At 26.7% G+C, this 19,944-nt stretch overlaps 4 protein-coding genes across 15 annotated transcripts; 1 reads left to right on the plus strand and 3 right to left on the minus strand.

Annotated features, from left to right (window-relative positions):
- Positions 1-1,043: 1,043 nt before the first annotated feature.
- On the minus strand, positions 1,044-4,285 carry LOC130670961 (G patch domain-containing protein 1 homolog). Its single transcript, XM_057474602.1, has 4 exons — positions 4,086-4,285; positions 3,618-3,996; positions 3,313-3,543; positions 1,044-3,240 (listed from the first exon to the last, which is right to left on the minus strand). Exons 1-4 carry the CDS (start codon positions 4,159-4,161, stop codon positions 1,113-1,115), a joined length of 2,814 nt encoding a protein of 937 aa, XP_057330585.1. The 5' UTR covers positions 4,162-4,285; the 3' UTR covers positions 1,044-1,112.
- A 674-nt stretch (positions 4,286-4,959) lies between these two features.
- On the plus strand, positions 4,960-6,350 carry LOC130670963 (protein Tube). Its single transcript, XM_057474605.1, has 2 exons — positions 4,960-5,265; positions 5,367-6,350. The coding sequence occupies exons 1-2, from the start codon at positions 5,111-5,113 to the stop codon at positions 6,217-6,219; spliced, it is 1,008 nt and encodes a 335-aa protein (XP_057330588.1). The 5' UTR covers positions 4,960-5,110; the 3' UTR covers positions 6,220-6,350.
- A 126-nt stretch (positions 6,351-6,476) lies between these two features.
- Positions 6,477-8,937, minus strand: LOC130670962 (rabenosyn-5). The gene is made up of 5 exons (XM_057474604.1): positions 8,479-8,937; positions 8,091-8,357; positions 7,821-7,982; positions 6,994-7,736; positions 6,477-6,935 (listed from the first exon to the last, which is right to left on the minus strand). Exons 1-5 carry the CDS (start codon positions 8,612-8,614, stop codon positions 6,717-6,719), a joined length of 1,527 nt encoding a protein of 508 aa, XP_057330587.1. The 5' UTR covers positions 8,615-8,937; the 3' UTR covers positions 6,477-6,716.
- Positions 8,938-9,543: 606 nt separating this feature from the next.
- On the minus strand, positions 9,544-19,845 carry LOC130672283 (vinculin). Of its 12 annotated transcripts, none has more exons than XM_057476745.1 (17): positions 19,481-19,845; positions 17,096-17,203; positions 16,867-17,012; positions 16,307-16,784; positions 15,564-16,037; positions 15,423-15,479; positions 14,449-15,336; positions 13,919-14,006; positions 13,748-13,792; positions 13,318-13,437; positions 13,057-13,128; positions 12,703-12,747; positions 12,444-12,568; positions 12,148-12,387; positions 11,954-12,044; positions 11,622-11,657; positions 9,544-10,839 (listed from the first exon to the last, which is right to left on the minus strand). In XM_057476745.1, the coding sequence occupies exons 1-17, from the start codon at positions 19,535-19,537 to the stop codon at positions 10,670-10,672; spliced, it is 3,240 nt and encodes a 1,079-aa protein (XP_057332728.1). In that variant the 5' UTR covers positions 19,538-19,845; the 3' UTR covers positions 9,544-10,669. The 12 variants fall into 12 exon arrangements, with proteins under 12 accessions (XP_057332728.1, XP_057332733.1, XP_057332730.1 ...); XM_057476747.1 differs by having other exon boundaries at positions 9,545-10,839; positions 15,459-15,479; XM_057476750.1 differs by lacking the exon at positions 13,748-13,792.
- Positions 19,846-19,944: the final 99 nt, after the last annotated feature.

Raw genomic sequence — 19,944 nt, forward strand, 5'->3', positions numbered from 1 at the left:
TCATTGATAAAAAAACTATAGAAAATTTGTCTTACATTTAAAGAAAAAAATAGGTTTTAGAAAAAAAAAAAAGAGAAGTTATGTTTAATAAAAAAATATACCTTATTCTGCCCATAAAAAATTAAAACTTAATACAAAAAAACTGTTTTAATTTAGAATAATAAACAATAATTAAAAGCAAAATAATAATAACTGTTTCAATAAATTTAAATTTAAAAATAAATCAAAGTCGATTATGTTTAAGTCCATGTAGTAATTTGAATGGATGATTGTTTGGAAATAAAAAAAATGGCATTGATTTCTTAAATTGATATGTTATATTTTTTAATAATCATCATTCTTTGAAAGTAAAAAAAAAGTTAAATAGAAAAATATTTTTTATTAGTAAATTGATGAAAAAATAATTCAAACCGTAATCTTACTTTTCAAGTCCCATCCAAAATTTTATTGATGTGAATCACTAGAAAAATTTGGTAATGGCTACGATCAATGGCTCGGTCCCCATGCATGACAATCCTGTAGAGACCGTACATTAACATGAAGAACAGGGTCATGGTTCTATTGCCGTAATTTAAGAACTAGTTTACTTCATCAGTCTTTAATAAGATGAAGGACAATGTATAGTCAAAGCATTTAATTCTAACATAAAGTACTCTCGGCCTTTCTCGATGTTTAGTTTTTTTTTTGACAACAGTCCATTAAAAAAATAAAAAAAATTACTTTATTACAATTAATTTCCAAGCATCTTAAAGACCATCACAGAAGTTTTTTTTACAAAATAAAATCAAGAAATCAATCAATTGGGAATCCACATCTACCGCTGAAGAAAGTTTTACAAAAAAACAGGTGTAAAAATTGAATTGGACGTGATTATTTCATATCAAGCAAACTCAATGTGAGCTTATTGAAGATGAACAGAAAATAATAAAAAAAAAAAAATATATATATATATATATATATATATATATATATATATATATATATATATATACTGAGTACTATGTTGTTATATTGAAGGAAAATAATAAAAACTAATGTACTGAGCAAATCACTTTTATTATTTTTATTATTTACATATAATGAGTATAGTAGTATAAATAAATAATCATAATCTAGCGTTCTTTCTTTTGATTTTTTCGTTTTTTCTTTTCTTTATGTTTATACTTTTTTTTTTCTTTTTTTGACTTCTTAGATTTTATTTTTTCCACCCATTTCAAAGAAACCTCTGAATTATTCAACTTCGTAATTACCTTAGACTTTTGTTTTTCTCTACTGTCAGATGTATCTTCAACTTTTGTCGGCTGTTTAGGAAGAACTGGGCCATAAGTGTTAGGTAAATTACTGACTTCTGGTTGAGTAGTTGCACTTGAAGATAAACTTTCAATATCAATTACTTGAATTTGTTTGTCTTTATAACCAGCAATAGTTGATTCATTAGAGTCCATATTGTTTTCATTTTTTTTCTGTACAAGTTTTTTAGATGACATTAAATCATCAAAATCTAACTTGGCAAAGATACCTCGTGGTGGTGAAGTATTCCTTTTAATATTTAACTCAGTTGCAGACTTTCCAATTAACAATGATTTAACAGTATTATTATCCACATCTTCAACAAGATCATCTTCAGTTTCAGACTCATCACTGCTACTCAAAAATATTGCTTTGAACAAATCTTTATTTGCTTCAACTTTACCTAATTGCACAGCAACTAATGAACTCTCTTTAACTTGAGTGTTATCTGCTTTAGTATTCTCATCCTCGTTTGAACTTTGAGTTTTTAATGAGTTTACACTGGCTGTTGCGAAATTAGTTCTATTTAAATTATCTTTTCCAGAAGCTACATCAGATAAAACTCTAAAATTATCATTTTCCTCATGCAATTTATTAAAACCGACTTCTAATTCTATATCTGATTTATTTGAAATTGATAAGTTGTTTATTTCACTATCATTACTCGTAACTTTTTTCTCAAACGATTTATCCATTATAACAGGTTCTTTAAAGCTTCCAGCAGTGTCAGTAGCTTTTTGATATTTAACCTCATTAGTGTTAAGAATATTAAAAGATTCAAATATTGAATATTTTTTACGTTTTTGTGGTTCTACTTTCATACTTTTACCAAACGGCTCAGGTATATTTAATTGCTTACAAACAACACTGGCTGGTTGCCAAACTTCAATTGTTCTTGTTAATTTTCCAAACATATTCATTTTTGCTGCTTTAATCATTTGATCTTCAGGATCTAAATTCGAATTATTCTCCACAGCTTTACTAACAAATTGTTTATCTTCAGGAACCGATTTTTCTGGTTTTTCAAATGACTGTGCAACTTGAGTAAATTCCTTAAACTCTTCATCTGACGCACATTTACTATGAAAATTCAATAATTTTTCTTTATCATTAAAATCATTTAAAAATTTTTCAAACCTCTTTTGTTTTTCTGGGTCAGTAAAACTTTTCGTAATGTAATTTTTATCTCCATCTTCATTAGATTTAAAATCTTCTAAAGTTTCCTCTTGGTTTAATAGACATATTTTTGGTAACTTCTCTGAGCTCTGTATTGTTTCTGTAAAATTTTTAGTACTTCCTTCAACACCTCCAGATAAAAAATTGGACGTATTCAATTTATCCATCCATGATGGTTTAACTTTTAACTTCTGACTCTCTACAAAATTGACAGTTTTAGAAGTTTCACTCAGATTTAATATTTCAGTTTTATTAACACTAGATGTAGAAGCATTTGGTGATGCGTCTAATATATTAAATCTATCTTGAGCATTTAGTTCTTGTCTAAAACAAGATTTTTGTTTATTATCATCTACTTCAACAATAGAAGAAAATCGACTTTTTCTTATTCGGTGAACTGGATTGAAATCTCTTGGTAATAATGGCGGATCAAAAATTTTTTTTCTTTTCAAACAATTCTTCGCTAAAACAAACCCGTATATACAATTATCTTTTGAAGTATCATATTTTTTTTCATTAGACCGTCGATTTGTTTTTTTTGTTTCAGAACCAAGTGAAAAATCATAATTAGACATATCTGTTGATGAGTAAATATCTTCATCATCGGCTTCAAAAACACCAACACCAAAAGCCTGACCTCGAATTGAAAGTTTCTTATTTTTATCTTTCATTGTAAATGTTGTTGTATCAAAAAGATTCAAGTGATTAGAAAGAACAGATTGTCGTTCTAATCCACTATACCCGATACCAAAATAATTATCTTTAGGATTACACCTGTTAAATATATAAATAAATTTAAAATTTTTCAAATAAAACATTAGAAATAATTATTAAAAGTTTTATTACCTAAAAGGTTCATAATCATCAGGTGCAAATAATATTTCTTCGTCATTATCAGAATTTTCAGAATTACTATCACAAGTATTAAGTTCTCGACCAGGTAATGTACATCCATAAACTTTTTTCTTAACATTTTTTTCATAAATTTTTTCTTTTTCTTTTTTAGCTAATCTTGGTCCAACACCTTGACCTGGTTTCCAACCCATTTTTTTCAATAAAGTAACACCCATTGTGTAACTAATGATGAATAAAATTAAAATAATTTATTATTAAGATTTTTTAAAGATTTTTTTAATATAAAAGTGTCTTACGTGACTGGCTTTAATAGCTCTTTGAGTACAGGCACTCCAGGAATAGGTTGGTTAGGATCAGTTTGCTCTCTTCTTCGTTTTTTTCCTCTCTCAGATCGATCACTAAAATCTACAGTAGCTCGTATACCAGTGGGTGCGATACCAAACTCTCCAGTGTCTTCTTCATCCATAAAATCCTGTGGACGTTGTAAAACATTATCAGCTTTAATATTACGTGATGATTTAAATTGTTGTGGCCTCCATCCATCTCTTGTGCCAACACTATTAAAATATCCTGCTGAAAAACCACCAGTAAATGCTCCATGAAACCTACGTCTTCCTTGAGCATCTAGAGCATACTGATCCTCTACAGTTATAGGTTTTTTCCTTCGCAAAGTATCTGTTAGAAAAAATAAATAAATAATAAAATCATTATTTAAAATTTTAATGAAAAACTTAAAATAAAAAAATATTAAGTACAATAAATACCTTCTTCCAATTCTTCTAATGCTTCTCCAAATGTTGCAAAATTTTCATCGTCATCATCATCATCACGTTTACTCATTTTTATTTTTGTTGTTATTTACATGAAATACTTATGAAAATTTTTTCACTAAATTTTAAAACGTCATAAGTAAATAATAAAGTGGACTGTATAAAGGACGTTACACACTAAAAATTTCACACAAAACATGTACTCTAACGCCATCTGTGAATTTTATGCTACTTACTGATATTAGAAAAAAAAAATCAAAGAAGGGGAAAAAAAGCTGATCTACATATTCAGAAAATTATTTCCGTAAATTAATTGGTACTTTCGTAGCAATTTAGCAAACAAATTTTATCCTAAAATTGCTCGTATAAGCAATTTTGGACAATTAAGGCTAAAATAGAATTTTGAATAATTAGAATTTTATTACGTGCACTACTGTACCCTATTAGTACTTAAATTAAAAAATTTTTTGGCCAGCTGATTAGATTAAAAGTTTATTTTAATTATAAACTTAATATTAAAAAATCGATATTTCTTTAAAAAGTGTTACGTACATCCTGATTAGAATTTGGCGCTGGCCGGATTTGACGGTTGATTTGAAAGTGGACGTATTGTGTGAACTCATACAATTATAATAATAATTCACACAGCATAAAAATAAATGAACTTAATACTGTATCTAATTAAAGATTGCTTATTACGATGCTAAATACTTGCTACATAAGTCACATTTATAGTCAAATGCTTCTATTTTTTAATTTTTATTATAATTACATGTAAGTTTGTCATTCGTCCACATTCATAATCAACCGCTCAACTACACCAGCGCCAAACCATCAACCAGGACGTAGTAACACTGTAAGTTATTTTTTTTTTCATCAAGTATGTTTAGTGTTTAGGTTATTAATATCATGCAAAGTATGTTGATATAATTATTGAACTTTGTAATTCATAATAAAATTAGGCCAACGAATATATATTTATATTTATTTTTTTAAATTTAATTTATTATAAAAAAATAATGATGAATTCAGAGACAGAAATTCGTAAATTAAGACCAGCAGAACTTTATTCCCTTGCAAAAACTTTAAGTCCAGATTCTTGGAAAATTCTTATGGGAATTATAACAAAACATGGATCACAAAATCTTCCTATGTTTACTAAGGAACATCTTGAGTGAGTATAATAACTATCTTTTAATATTATAATTTTTATGAATATACCATAATTAAAAAAATTGTTGTAAATTATACAAATTAAATATATTATAATTTTAGTATTATTGAATTTACTGCATTGAGGCAACATCGACTGGCAGCTGAAATTTTTTTAGATGAATGGTCAACGATGGGACGCAAAAGACCTACGATACGAGAGTTGATAAATTTATTAGTTAAAGTAGAGTTATTTAGAGCTGCTGATTATTTAGCTGTTAATATATTAAAAGAGGAACCACCAAAACGTCCACCAACTGGTCCAGCAGCACCAGTTGATATTTTTATAAATTTTGAAGATATATCAGAAAATCAAAATCCTGGTTATCAATCAACTGTTTTACATGATGCTCAAGAAGTTAATTATGCCGCACAATTAATTAACAACGATAATTTAAAACACATATATGAAGAAGCGAAATTTAATAATATTGAAGATGTGTCAAAATTTCCATTTAATAGTAAATCTGATTTAATGAAATTTAGCACAAAGAGTTTGCCTGAGGAAAATAATGTTAATAATTATAAAATAAAATACGGGATTGAACAAGAGGACTTTATTTTACCAAATTTCAAAGAATTAAATATAAATCAAGTTGATGATAAAACAAACAATCAAAAAGAAATAACATCAAATAATATACAGGATTATATATTTCCAAATTGTCCACAAGATTTATCAATATGTGAAACACCTTGTTCTTCAAATTTAACCCAGTCTAGTGTTTATACAAAAGAAAATTCAAATGTAACGTCTTATGTAAGTGAAAATTTACCATTAGTTTTAAAAGAAATTAATAAACAAGAAATAAAAAGTAATGGTAAAGAAACAAATAGTAAATCAAACGACTATTCACTTTCTGAAGATTACTATAAAAATTTACCAATACCTATTTTAGAATTATGCAAACGATGATTTATAATATATAAATAACAAATGTATAAATTGTAAATATAACGTAAAAATATATTTTTTAATATATTAATGTTGAATAAATTTTTATTAAATATATTTATAAAACAAATAAATTTTACAATAACAATTATAATAAATTGTGTTTAAAAATAATTTAAATTTAAAATAATATATTTATATAATAAATTGAGTATTGTTCATAAAAAATACTTTAATTATTGAAAATAGAATTGGGCCCAATCAGTAAAAAATTGAAAATTTTTTAAATTATTAAATTTATATATTATTAATATTATTTTAATAAATATTATTACTTTCTTATATAACCGCTTTTTTTTTAAATAGCTTATTATAGTTATATAATTCTCACTATATTGAAATTAAATATCATATAAATATGTATATGCACAAATAAAAATAAGAGATTATTAAAATTTGAAAAATCTACCAACTTGTTATAATGGCAATGTATCGATAAAAAAAAAATTAAAAGCATTTTAACCATCACTGTTTTGCTTCATTGCAAAATAAGCGCTTTGAAGTTCACGTAAATTACTTTCTAATGTAGCTACTTCATCAAATTTACATTCTGCTTTAGCTTGTTTGATGTACGATCGTAAATTACTCATTTGTTCGATTATTGGTTCAATTGATGCGGATGGAAGTATTGCAACAGCCCCAGAAGGTGTCCAACCTTGTGAAGTCTCCATCAAAGTCTACACATAAATAAATAAATTATTAAAATTATATTAATAAGTAATTAAATAATTTTACCTCATTATTTTTAATCGGTGTAATATTTTGTGAGCATTTATTATCTATTTTATATTCTCTACGTCTTTCTTTTAAAGCTTCTTCAATTTCCAACTGTCTTTCGTAAGCTATTCTTTCTTCAATTTTCTGACGACGGTTTTCTTGCAAAGCCAAATACTCTTCTTCAGACGGTAGTGAAGGAATAGTCAATAATTGTTCTTTAAGAAATATCATTGCGGATGCACGAATCATTTGATGTAGTTTTAGTGCCTGACCCTGTGGTGGATTATCAATATCTGCAGTACCAATAGCTATTATTTTTTTACTTATATTATCAACATTTTCTCCAACTTTAGCTATTTTAATTCTTAATATTTGTGCATCACGTAAATCATAAGTCATTTCTCCTTTACTTAATGATTCCCACATTTTATTATACATTGTCATAAAACGCATTGCTTCTTCCATATATGTTCTCATAGTTTCGTAAAATTTTGAAATAATTGGTTTACTTAGCTGTCTTACTTTTAATTTTTCACGTGCATCTAAAAGGTTTTTACAATGAAAACATAATCGAAAATACTGTTCACCACCCGCTCGATCATTCATCAGCGATAAAATACTATTGAGACTTCCACTTGATGGTGATCGTGCTAATTTTGAAAGCCCTATTCCAGCTCGAATAATCCTATCTGTTAATGGAGATTCTGATGATGTAGGAGATATTGAAGAATCATCTACTGATGTTGGGCTAGTCATTTTACCTGAATAATTTATAGTATTTTAATCTATATATAATAATTATTATTCTTACTACAAAAAAATATAAAATAATAAAAATAACTTACGAGCATCAATAAGAGATAAAAATTCAGTACAATCGTGACACATTACAGCACCACACAACCGGCAATGATGTTTTCTTCTGGCTAAATGGAAGCTACGTGCACAATTAGGACATAATTTGACATCTTTATCATCAATCCAAGGCACAATTGTACGTTCATGAGCTAAAACGACAATTTAATGATTAATATAAAATAATTAATGGCGAATAAACAAAATTGTCATAAGTATTTTTATAATTTATTTAAATTTAATTTTTAAATTAGAAATACCTTTTCGATCAATTGGATCTGATGGTAAATTTAATAATAGTTTGTCTAATCTTATCAGTAATTTATTTGTTTCAGTTGAATACCTTTCCAATTTAGCGTTTCTAATATCTCTATAGTAAACAGTGTAAGATTTAACAGCTCCAATTTCTTGTGGACCCCAATTAATATCTGGGCTCAATTGTTTTTCTCGGATCGGTACATTGTGAGAAAAATTATCAGGCATTTCATCTTGTTTAAGAATTTTTTTTTTAGCTTTTCCAAACAAATCTATTTAAAAGTAATCATTAAAATTTATTTATTTGAATTGTTTTTTTTTTAATTGAATTATTTTGTAATTTATAACCTTTAAAACTTGGTTATATTTAATTATTTAATATATTAAATTTACCTTTGAGAGATTTTAGTATTTCTGGATCGTCATTGTGAACTTCTTCAAAATGTTTTGTTAATTGACATGGTTTTTTTAAATCTGTCATACATACAGGACATAAAAATCCTTCAAGAATTGGGACGTTTTCAGCCATTATAGCAATTTATTTTTTCATTTCTTATAAAAATTAACTTTTTAAAGGAGTATACTTATTTAATCAATGTTATTTTAATTAAAAAATAGTTGTGTAATTTCACATAACTCGCTCTTCTTTTGTAATAATACTTATTATCAAAAAAAATAATGTTCGCCTCGATAACAATTACACCATTTCAATATACATATGTAAATATATAGGTACTTCCACATGTACATGTATATGTATGTATATAGATATCATTCACGGAAAATAGAGACCATTTTTCGCCATGATACTGAAATCAGCCGGAGTCTAATAATTTTTTGATTTTTTTAAAAACGATAAATTAAAAAAAAAATATTTTGAAAAATTGCACCTATAGTTTTTTTAATTTTATACACGTGCATATTTTTATTTTTATTTTCTATTTAAATTAAATTGTTGAAAAAAAAATTCGAAAACTGTTAATTGTCTGCTAACTTCAGGATTATTTTTTCGCCAGCTAATCACAAAAAATACAAAATTTACAGATGTACCTTATGATGATAAAAATAATGATCCTCATCAATTTAAATGTCTTTGTCAGCCGTCACGTGCTCATTGATAATTACGAGCATAATCACGAAACTAAAATAGTCATACTAGTAAATTTACTAGTTAACCACCATGCATTTTTTTATCTTATACGCATGACATAGAACTAAAATTATCAATTATGTATTTTCTAAATCTACTTTTATTAATCTATTCTAAAATTTATATTACTTTGAATATTTTATTATACTTTCTAATTATATTCAAATTATTAATCCTACTGATGAATCCAGTGGCAAACATAAAAGGACATAAATTTAAAAAAATATTAAATAAATAATAGGATTATAATTTTAAATAAAATTGTTATTAGTAGTTCACAAAAAATTATTTATTAAGACATTTAAGAAATTTTTTGTTACGTTTTGTTTTAAAAATATTACGATTAAAATTAAAGTAGTTAACATACTAAAAGTTACAAAAATTATATTGTTCTCTCTTTTATTTTTATTTTTTTATCTAAAAAGAAACTTATTTCAAAAACATTATTGCATTTACATTCTAAAAAAATTATTTTATTTACTCTAATTTAACATTTTAATATTTTTTAGCACCATTGAATTATAAAAAAAACCATCGCAAAAAGTATACATATTGTAACACTACAATTATCAACGTTATTGCACTGGACCTTATAAAAATATTAATAATTTACTATCAAGGCCAATATTTTTCATTATCATACAAAAAATATTATTTCAGAAAATTGCACATGAATATAATTTAAAATTTTTACATGATACATTTTTAAAATTGTCTGCTTATTCAGTACGATAAAATTTAATCCAAGCCTGTAAAAAGGGTTTAGACGTATTCTTATAAAATATTTTTCGTTGATTTACTCACAATAAACATTTATGATGCCGATGTATTGTATTTAAATAATTTAAATTATTTATCCAAATGTATATTTATATAAAATGACAATATGATTAGCAAAAACAATAAAGTGACGTCAACTTATTTTTAATACAACACAATTATGTAATTATAATATAAGTTATAATTTTTATTATAATGGACGAATCAATTAATCAAGTCTTTTTCTCATGAATTAGAGAAGAATTTTTTTTTTTAATGTAATCGTACTGAACAATAAGAATAATTCTTATGTGTAATAATGTTATGGGCCCTGACATCCGAAAAAATGATTAAACTTAACTATTTCGCGGTGATTACAACAACAATTATTATTATTAATATTATTATATAATTAATAAAAAATTTAGTAATTATAAAAGTATATTAGAAATTTTATAAATTTTACTTTTCAAAGAACTAATTAAACTGAAAGTAATTTATGTGGTGATAAAAATTTAATTGGGTTAATAAACGTAAGCCACTAGTACACTACTGTACTACGGCAGACTGTTTTATGTAGTTATAACCACATGTCCACGACCGATTCGAAAAAAAAATTTTGTCAGAGGTAAATAGAACTCAAAAGCGAATCTACGACATAATTGTGTCACAAATCTAATATTGGTACCAAGGTTGACGGCGCACCCAGCGTAATTTCATTCCAGACGCGGTACGAATCTTGATGCTTGCACACTCTGCAGCTCTCACTGTCTCTTTTACACTTTGCATAAGATTTTGAGCGTTTCCGACCAGCATATCTGTTGCTTCTTGGTCCTCTTCCGTACCTGTATCATTAATTAATAAATTATTAGTTAAATTTAAAAAATAATAAATAAATGAAAAGAATATTATACATAAATAAATATAGAAGCTACAATATTTCTATAGTATATTACACACTAAGGGAGAAAAGTAGAGAAAGTAAGACATTACAACTCGAGTGTGTAATTGGTACATCCTCCTTTTATCCTTTGATGTGTAATGTAATATTGTTTAAACTTAAATCATAATAGTAATAAAAATAATTACAATAATCTAAGCAGACTTTTTTTCATAATTTATGAATATATAAATTACTACGTAAAAGTAATAAATTTCAAATATCATGTAAAATTATAATAATAATAATCAATCAATAAATTACATCGAGACTTACTAATCCCAATCAATTCATCTGTAACGATACAGGTGAAAATCACCGCGGCATGCCAAAAGATAAGACCGAATAAGAGACAAAAGTAATAAGAATAAGTTAGTCTAATAATATTAATACTAACTATTACCACTTGTAATATTAAATTTTTATAATTTAAATTTAACATAATGATTGCGCTAAATCTTATAACTTGATCATATGTAATGGAAATAAATGACAATGCATACATTATACTTAAACAAAAATTAAACGGTAAGTTTTTTGTTTCGGCAAAATATATTATAATTAAATTCATGCAATGAAAAATTTTATTGCTCAAGTATTAAGCATGCATTAATAAAAATATGAAAAAATATGTGCACGCATAGATGAAACGAATGCAAACACGCGTTATATACAGCTTTTTTTTACCATATAGCATCAGTTCTTCCCAGGTGGGGAGCGTTTCTATGCACAAAAAACAATGTTCATTGATTATAATAATGAGTTAATATGAAATTGAACCGTTACGTGTTAAATATTGTTAATATTTTTAATTAATGATGTGTTTGATTTTTTTTTATATATATACAAATGAACTAAATTTAATAGTTATTACTATTTAAAAGCTGAAATACATATTTATTAATGATTTTACTAAAAGATAATTAAAATGACTTTGATAATAATTTTAATAATAAAGCGGTATTATTTTTTAAGTATTAAATGTAATTTATATCAATAAAAATAAATTATCAATATACCTTGAGCACCAAGCATTGTTGCTTTTACAGTTGATAAGATCTTCAATTGAGTTCCTATTGTCGGGATTCTTTCACATACTTGAAGTAAGTTCTGATTAAAAAAAAATAATATTATAAAGTTATACTGAATAAATAATTAAAATCAAACAATAAATAATAATATTAATTTATATATTTAAATATTTAAAAATTACCGTGCGAATACGTTTGTCTGTGCATTCTCTAGCTAATTCTTTAGCTAAACGAGTAACTTCTTGTGATGCTTCAGCAATAGCTTTAGCACAAGCAATCAAATCACGTTTATTACCTCCTTCACCTCGAACTAAACCAGAAAGACGAGCCATCAAAATAGCCATTTTTTTAGCAGCAGCAATGATATCATTATCTTTGCTAGACCATTGACGAACTTCTTGATGGAGACCATGAGCTGCCATCTAAAATAATTATTTATTTATTTATTTAGTTTAATATATATATTTTTTTTAATTACCATGATAGGTTGATTTGGTTGAGGTGCATGCATAAACATTTCATCTTCATCATCAGTCTCTGGTGGTGGTGGTCTTGGAGGTGCTATCTCTCCACCTGGTAACGGAGGTCTTGGTGGTACCATTTCTTAATAACAAAAATAATTTTTTAAAAATTAATTAAATTATAACAAATTAATATACTATTTTCATGCATAACACTCATAAACATCAAGATGCAGCTTACTCTGAAAATTTAAACAAACAATTATTTAATCTTACCATTTTTTTCCACATTGTAATGATCAAAATAATTATCGTAATATCCTTGACAATACATGCAGCATTTAAATAAATAAAAAAATACAGTCACCGCAAAAAATATTATAATTTTTTTTTTTCGAAGATTAAAATTTTTTCAAAGGGATTTCATAACATGCGCTGATAAAAAAAAATGAATGATGAGATGAATTTGGTGATTTAAAAAAAGTAAAAAAAAAATTCAAACATCATTGGCGAGCAATCAATACGCGAAATTTCTAAAAACAAAATAAAGAAAGAAAAAATCTAAAACGTCTCAAATAATATTTGAGACAGTTATTTTTCTTTTTTATTTTCGTTATTGTGATAAATTACCTCCGGCTTGAGCCGTTTTCTCAAAGTTGTTCTCAGGGGCAAGTTCCTGGTATAGTAGGTCTGGATTATCTCCTGATAAGAAATTTCAGTTAACATGATACAAAAAAAAAATAATAAAAAATAATAGGGGTGATAGCTTCATTATTTCAATGTCATCAATTAAAATTGATAATTGTGTCATTAATCTTTTTTTAGCTTGTAAAGTAATTTTCAATAGAATTCGTAGATATATATTTGGGGTTTTATTTTATGTTCTAATACCTCCACGTGCCCATTTAGGCAAAGGACTGATGGAACGATGTTGCGGTTTGCCAGTATTGAATGTAGGGCTGACCGCGCCCAAATTGCTGGGTGACGGTTGATTCTTCAAAGGTTCACCGACTGACAGTTAAGAAATTTAATCAAAAAATCAATCAATGAAAAATTACGGTATCAATTAGAAAATTAAAATCAACAAAAACTAAAAATATACATATCAATGTTTATGACAATGAGTGAATGACATGATATTTACGAAAAGAAAAACGAAAAGAAACCGTTTTTTTTTCCAGGTATTTTTGAATACAGTAGACTAAATAATTAAACACAACTAAATTAAATAATAAATAACAAATAAAAAAATGAAAATTTCTCGGTAAAAATTCAATAAAAACACAGTAAATTTTTTTATACTCATGAAAATTAATGATACCTTTATCTGTAAAGTAAGTGTGCCGAGGTAGGGGCACTTTATCTTCTGAAATAAATTTATAATTATCTTAAAATTTTTTAAAAATCGTCAATAAACAGTCTATAAATATTAAAAAAATTAAACTTTTAATAGATTTATAATAAAGTAAAAAAATTAAAATATCCAACAAACCATCGCTAATTCGCAGCTGCGAAATATCCGGAGAAGTTCTTTGATCAAGATGCAGAGCTTTGCGAACTTGTCCTACGCTATTTAGCAGCTAAAAATAAAATAGATCCAAATTATTTATTTATCAATAAGTATTTATAAAAATTATTTATAAAAACCGTTAAAATATTAATTATAATGACTAAAATGACGAAACCTAAATTTACGAAAGATTTTTTTTCTCTAATTCAAAAGTGTAATTAAAAAATAACTAAATTATAAAATAATAATTGTTAAATTTTAGTTTATCATAAAATTATGCAATAAAATGTAATTAAATTGCATTCATGGTTTGAGGATATAAGTAATGGACTTACGAATATCACCATAAAATAAAAATACTTTAACAAGATCGGAAGTCTGCCAGTTAATATACAACCAACAATAATCAAAACCGATCAAAAAGATATATATATATATATATATTGAAATTTATCATAAACAATAAATATATCAATAAGTATTTTGAATAAAAAAGAAAAAACAATAATTACAGCACGATTGCTTTCCCTCCAATGTGAAATAGACGGAGCATCGGTAATATTCATAGCAACAGCTTTAGCATCTTGCACCATAGGTGTAACACAGTGCTGAAGAACATCAGCAGCTTGATTAACTCGTTGAATAAATGAAAGATCTTCACTATTGTCACTCTCTTGTTTAGCAACAAGAATAACTCTATTAGCTAAACGAGCAATTGCAGCAGTATTATCAACCATTTTTTGTGGATGTTGTTTAGCAATAGCTTCCTCACAAAGGAAAGTATGTTTCTGCATTTGTTCTTCAGATGTACGAATAAAATCAGCACTATCAGTAGCTTCATCACAAAGTGCTCTTGTTCGCTGCATTGTCTCTGCATACTGTTGACGTAAATTTTCAAAGTGTTCATCAGCAGCTTTACTTTCTGGATAACTCATTCTAATACGTCCAGCATTAACTAATTGTGGTGTTAATGATTCAACTTGAGAAGCACTATTTAATAATGCTTCAGCTAATTTTTTATTTCCACTACTACCACCCGCGGCTACCATACGCGCTGTTTTAACAGCACGATTTGAAAATATTTGAAGTGCATGAGTTTTATCATTGAAATTTTGTTCACGTCCTGGTGTGCCTTCGGGAATTAAAACAGCATCGGTAAATTGTTTTAACGGTGTTGTAATATCAATAAAATCTTCAACTACACGTGACACAACTGCTTGTTGAATACGATTTTTTAATTCGTAAAGTTTTTGTGATAATTGCCGTGCTATTTCTTGTGCACGTGGTGTATTTCCTTGACCATAAGCACACATATCAGCTAATTGACGCGATAAATTCTCTACTTCATCGCAAAGCTGTAGGATTTCCGCTTTATGAATACCTGGAAGGCCTTCAGCAACCTAAAGAAAAAAAAAATAATTGATACATTACTAATTATATTTATCGCTAAATTTGTTAAATATTAATAATTGATTTTAATAATTACATTTTTATAGATTCTTCTACACAATAACAAACTTACGTATGGTAAACTTTGCTGATTCTATCCATTTGCAGCACAAATGAATAGTGCATTTTATAAAATGTTAAATTTATAGTATAAAAGTACTATGATAGTAGAACTTACTTTTTTTCCTTCATGAATAATCATAGCTATGGCACGTTGTCCGAGTCCTTTGTCATCATGTTGGGGATTTAAAAGCCACTTATTAGCTTGCTCTAGTCGACCAGCAACAGTATGAGCAGTTTGAGCTGTTCCTGATTTATCAGCTGCAACGATTGCCGATGCTACAGAGGAACGAAGTTCATTAAGCTTTTCTTTAATTCCTCGAGCAAGTGATTCTGCTTGTACAGTTGTTCCTTTTCCATCCTGGCGTAATTCACAAAGTGCATTAGTCATTGTTACTAATTGAGATGCTAGTTTAGACATAGCATCAGATTGTGACGGTGAAAGATAACGATCAGCAAGTTTATTTGCTTGTTCGATAATTTGTCGCAGACTTTTTTCACCAACTCCGCCTTGCATGGCTCTACCATCGTCTAACCAATCATGAGCTGTTCTTACACGAGACTCTATGGCACTCTGAGCTTTTTTTAATACCTAAATATAAAATATTTAATTTAATAATTGTAATAGTATAAAAATATATGTTTATTATTAAATTATTTTAATAATTTTCACAACCATAATTATAACGTGTAAAAAAAAATTTTTTTCATGTCAAGTTGGTCAAAAGCAATATGTATTAAATTCAACAATATGAATAGAATAACATATATGTATTTTATCGAGACTAATTGTCTCTTCGAGCAACTTGGCATCAAAAAAAATTTTTTTCATACATTAAATTATTATGAACAATATTATACCGTTAATTGATCAGCATCCCATTCCTCTTCGTCATAAGTTGTCAATTGAAGTACACGTATTATTTCATTTAATTCATCAGACATACGGCTAGAAAGATAATTACGATTTTCTGCAGCTTCTTCAGCACCTCTACCACCCTGAGATATTATATGGATAAAAATTTTCATTGAACAGATTAAAATTGGTGCCAAAGTTTTAACTTGATCTAAACATCGTATTAAAATTTCACGATGAACTTGATGAGTCAACTCTTTTTCTCTTGCTCCTACTTCACGTGAAACTTTACTTAAGCAAGGGCTAAGATTCTTTAAAAAATGTACCAGATCTTCCATTGTTTCAATTACTTCAGTAACAGCCAAATAATCCAAAACTCTTTTACATTCTCTAATTATTTTACGCACTTCGCTTTCGTCGAAGCACAACAGCAAAGAACTAGTACCTTGAAGAATACCTCGCGAACCTTCAATAAGTTTTTTTCTGTAAAATAATTTAATAATCAATTAAATTATAAAAAAAAATTTTGTAAAATTATTGATGGATAAAATTTAATATTAATGACCTAGCAGGTCCAGAGTATGGGTCGTGTTTCAGTAGAGCAGATGCTTCTTCAAGAAGTCTTGATGCACCTTCAACACGTTGAAGTGCAGCTGGCATATCTTGTTTAAGCAATGCATCGTCCGAAGAATTAATTGTTTCTTTTCCGACCTAGTTTGACATTATAATACATGATTTTTGTTATTTATTTTGACTATAAAATCAAATTAAAAAAATTTTTTAAAGAAACCTACTTTAACAAGATTTGTAACTGCCATGCTGACGGCATAAACAGGCCGTTCCAAATCTGGCATGGCATTTCCATCTTCAGCTTCTTCATGAAGAATAACAAGTCTCGAAACCTAAAAATTTATATTATTTTGATCGTGAGAAATTTCATTGAATATTTCAATAGCGATAAATAACCATTGTCATAACTTTAAGCTTTATAAGTCTCGTTTACAATTAAAAAGTAAATTGTGTGAGTGTAGAGCACACTCAAATGCTTCCTGTTAAAGGCGTGCAAGAAATAAGTATAAATCTTATTGAAATTAAATCTATTTTTATAGAATTATATTCAAGTTTAAGTATAAATTACAAAATTTATATCTTGATAAACATATAGATAGGGGATCAATTTCATATTTAGTTTTTATTTTATTCTAAATTACTGGAATGACCTTAAAAGATATTTATGATTGACGAGTTAATTACAGGGTCGGACTACATAAGTAAATTATTTTATTACATGTAATATTTAAAAAAAATATATGTACTGTCGGTTATAGAATTACTGTTCAGAATTTTACAGTATTCGGTATATTAGTAGATAATGTTAAGAAAACGATATAATTAAATTTTAAGAGCTACACTGTAAAAAATCCGGAGTGAATTCGGATTGAAATTAAATCCGAATTCACTCCGGATTCACTCCGCCACTCGGAGTTCCGGAGTTTTAAAAAAAATCACTCCGCATGCGAAGTGAATTGGGAGTTTTTTTTTAGCGGAGTGATGCGAATTTTATTTCACTCCGAATTCACTCCGGTCCGGAGTTTTAATATTTAAATTAATTTATATTAAACTGTTAAACAGCGTGTGTGCGTATCGGTTGATCAGTACTGTAATACGCGAATTTTTATTTCGATTTTACTTAGTGGAGTTATATTTTATTAATAATATTTTTAAAACTCCCCTCCGAGGTGAATTTCACTCCGGGAGGATTAAATTAATAAAAAATTATCCACTCCGCGAAAACTCCCCTGCAGAGTGAATTTCACTCCGAGGGGAGTGAATAATTAAAAATTCGATAAAAGCTGTGATTAATAGAAGCCTCAATTTCAAACGTATGAAATTCCAAATTTTACTAGTTCTCTGTAGCTTTTTAAAAATTTCATTGGATCTTTTTCTCTTCATTATCTACTACTACGTAGAATTTCATCAAATTCTTGACAATACTAACTTAAAATGAAAATACTATTGTAATTTTGGAGTCACATATTGCTTGCTAAAAAAAAAAAATTTAGAAATAGAAAGACTGGTTGAAACTATGGAAAAGTAGGCATAATGAATTGAATCAAAACAAAATTAAATGTAGTCGAATACTGTAGTTTAGCAATAAAATAATAATTTAAATTTATTTACATAAATTTAAATCAGATATTATCATTGATGAGTTGATTAATTTAATTAAAAAAAAAAAAGCTATTTTTATTGAAATATGACGGTAAAAGTCTTGAACTAATTATTTTGTTTAAATTAAATGAAATTATATGAATAATATTTTGGAGTAAGTTTAAATAACATGTGCCATTGAATGACGATAATGGTACCATGAACAACGCCTAGCAATTGGCTAACGTAAGTTCCGACCAAAAGTTATGACGTATTCTAAAAATAATAATGATCCAAATAAAAGTTAATCTGGGGAGAAGTTACTTGGGCGGTAAGAATTCTGAAGGTTTTATTACACAATGTAAATATTTTTGAATCGAAATATTTTTCTTTTTCTCTAAAATATAAAATTTTATAATGATGAATGAAAAAAAGTATTGATGTTCAATATGCTCCAAATATAAAATTAAGTATGTTTTTATTTTTATTTTTGTTTTACATAAATATTTAAGTAAAATATAATATACTGGAATGTATATGATATCAGCATGAATCACAATGTCAATGTACATAAGTGGTAAACGATGCAACTATTGCAATTTTGATACAATCATTCAAAAATTCAAATGATAAATAAGAATAATGAAACTTGGCAATTTTTATGAATGTTTTCTTTGCTTTTATAATAATAATAATTGTTTTTGTAAACTATTACTCAATTGTTACAGGCTACACGTATGATATCATCAATTATAACATTCTGATGATGAAAAATTACTATAAACAGATCTATCTATTTCGAAATGACATAATTTGAGTGGGTGTAAAATAAAAAAAAAATTTTTTTCATTTCACGTACATAAATTCCATAATAATATTCATGTGATATTATATTTTTATTTTATAAGTAATAACTCTCTAAAGAAAATTATCGCACTATACAATTATTTGAATTAAAAAATAAAAACAAAGTAAATATAAAAAAAATCATAAGTACAGTAAAATAAAAATATAAAAATATTGTTTACCTGCTGTGCTACAGGCTCGAGGATGCTTTCAATAGTTTTTGTATGAAAAACAGGCATTTTTTATAAATATTTATTTATTTCCTCTATTTATAAACAAATTGCTAATTTATTAAGTCTATACAATTTTAATTAATACAACAATGAATACTTGAGTTTTAAAAATAACTCAAAAAATGATAACAAAAATTACAAAAATAGCTTTGAGTCATTAACGAAAATAATTTTTTTTTTTTTTTTAGAATAAAAATCACTAAAAAACTTAAATAAAAGACGTTAAGTCTGTAGTCGTGTAAAACTCAATTTACTTTAAAAAAAAAAAAAAACTTGGCAGTGCACGGCTGTATACAGCAATATGTGTACTGGTAATCATGATGCAAATTTTTTTGTTGAAACGGTGTTAAAAATACATAATTTACCGGTTAATAACTCGTTAATTATCTGACAATTAACTGCCGTTGACTTTA

Source organism: Microplitis mediator, chromosome 7 (assembly GCF_029852145.1).
Source record: "Microplitis mediator isolate UGA2020A chromosome 7, iyMicMedi2.1, whole genome shotgun sequence".
In the NCBI taxonomy this organism is placed as follows: Eukaryota; Metazoa; Arthropoda; class Insecta; order Hymenoptera; family Braconidae; genus Microplitis; species Microplitis mediator.

Coding starts and splice junctions, on each gene's coding strand:
- LOC130670961 (XM_057474602.1), bottom strand. CDS start 4,161: ATGAGTAAACGTGATGATGATGATGACGATGAAAATTTTGCAACATTT. Junction 3,544..3,617: donor GAGCTATTAAAGCCAGTCAC/GTAAGACACTTT, acceptor ATTCATCATTAG/TTACACAATGGGTGTTACTT. Junction 3,241..3,312: donor GATGATTATGAACCTTTTAG/GTAATAAAACTT, acceptor TATATTTAACAG/GTGTAATCCTAAAGATAATT.
- LOC130670963 (XM_057474605.1), top strand. CDS start 5,111: ATGATGAATTCAGAGACAGAAATTCGTAAATTAAGACCAGCAGAACTT. Junction 5,266..5,366: donor TTTACTAAGGAACATCTTGA/GTGAGTATAATA, acceptor TTATAATTTTAG/TATTATTGAATTTACTGCAT.
- LOC130670962 (XM_057474604.1), bottom strand. CDS start 8,614: ATGGCTGAAAACGTCCCAATTCTTGAAGGATTTTTATGTCCTGTATGT. Junction 8,358..8,478: donor AATACTAAAATCTCTCAAAG/GTAAATTTAATA, acceptor ACTTTTAAATAG/ATTTGTTTGGAAAAGCTAAA. Junction 7,983..8,090: donor AGATCCAATTGATCGAAAAG/GTATTTCTAATT, acceptor TTGTCGTTTTAG/CTCATGAACGTACAATTGTG.
- LOC130672283 (XM_057476745.1), bottom strand. CDS start 19,537: ATGCCTGTTTTTCATACAAAAACTATTGAAAGCATCCTCGAGCCTGTA. Junction 13,438..13,747: donor CACTTACTTTACAGATAAAG/GTATCATTAATT, acceptor CTTAACTGTCAG/TCGGTGAACCTTTGAAGAAT. Junction 12,388..12,443: donor AACCAAATCAACCTATCATG/GTAATTAAAAAA, acceptor TAATTATTTTAG/ATGGCAGCTCATGGTCTCCA.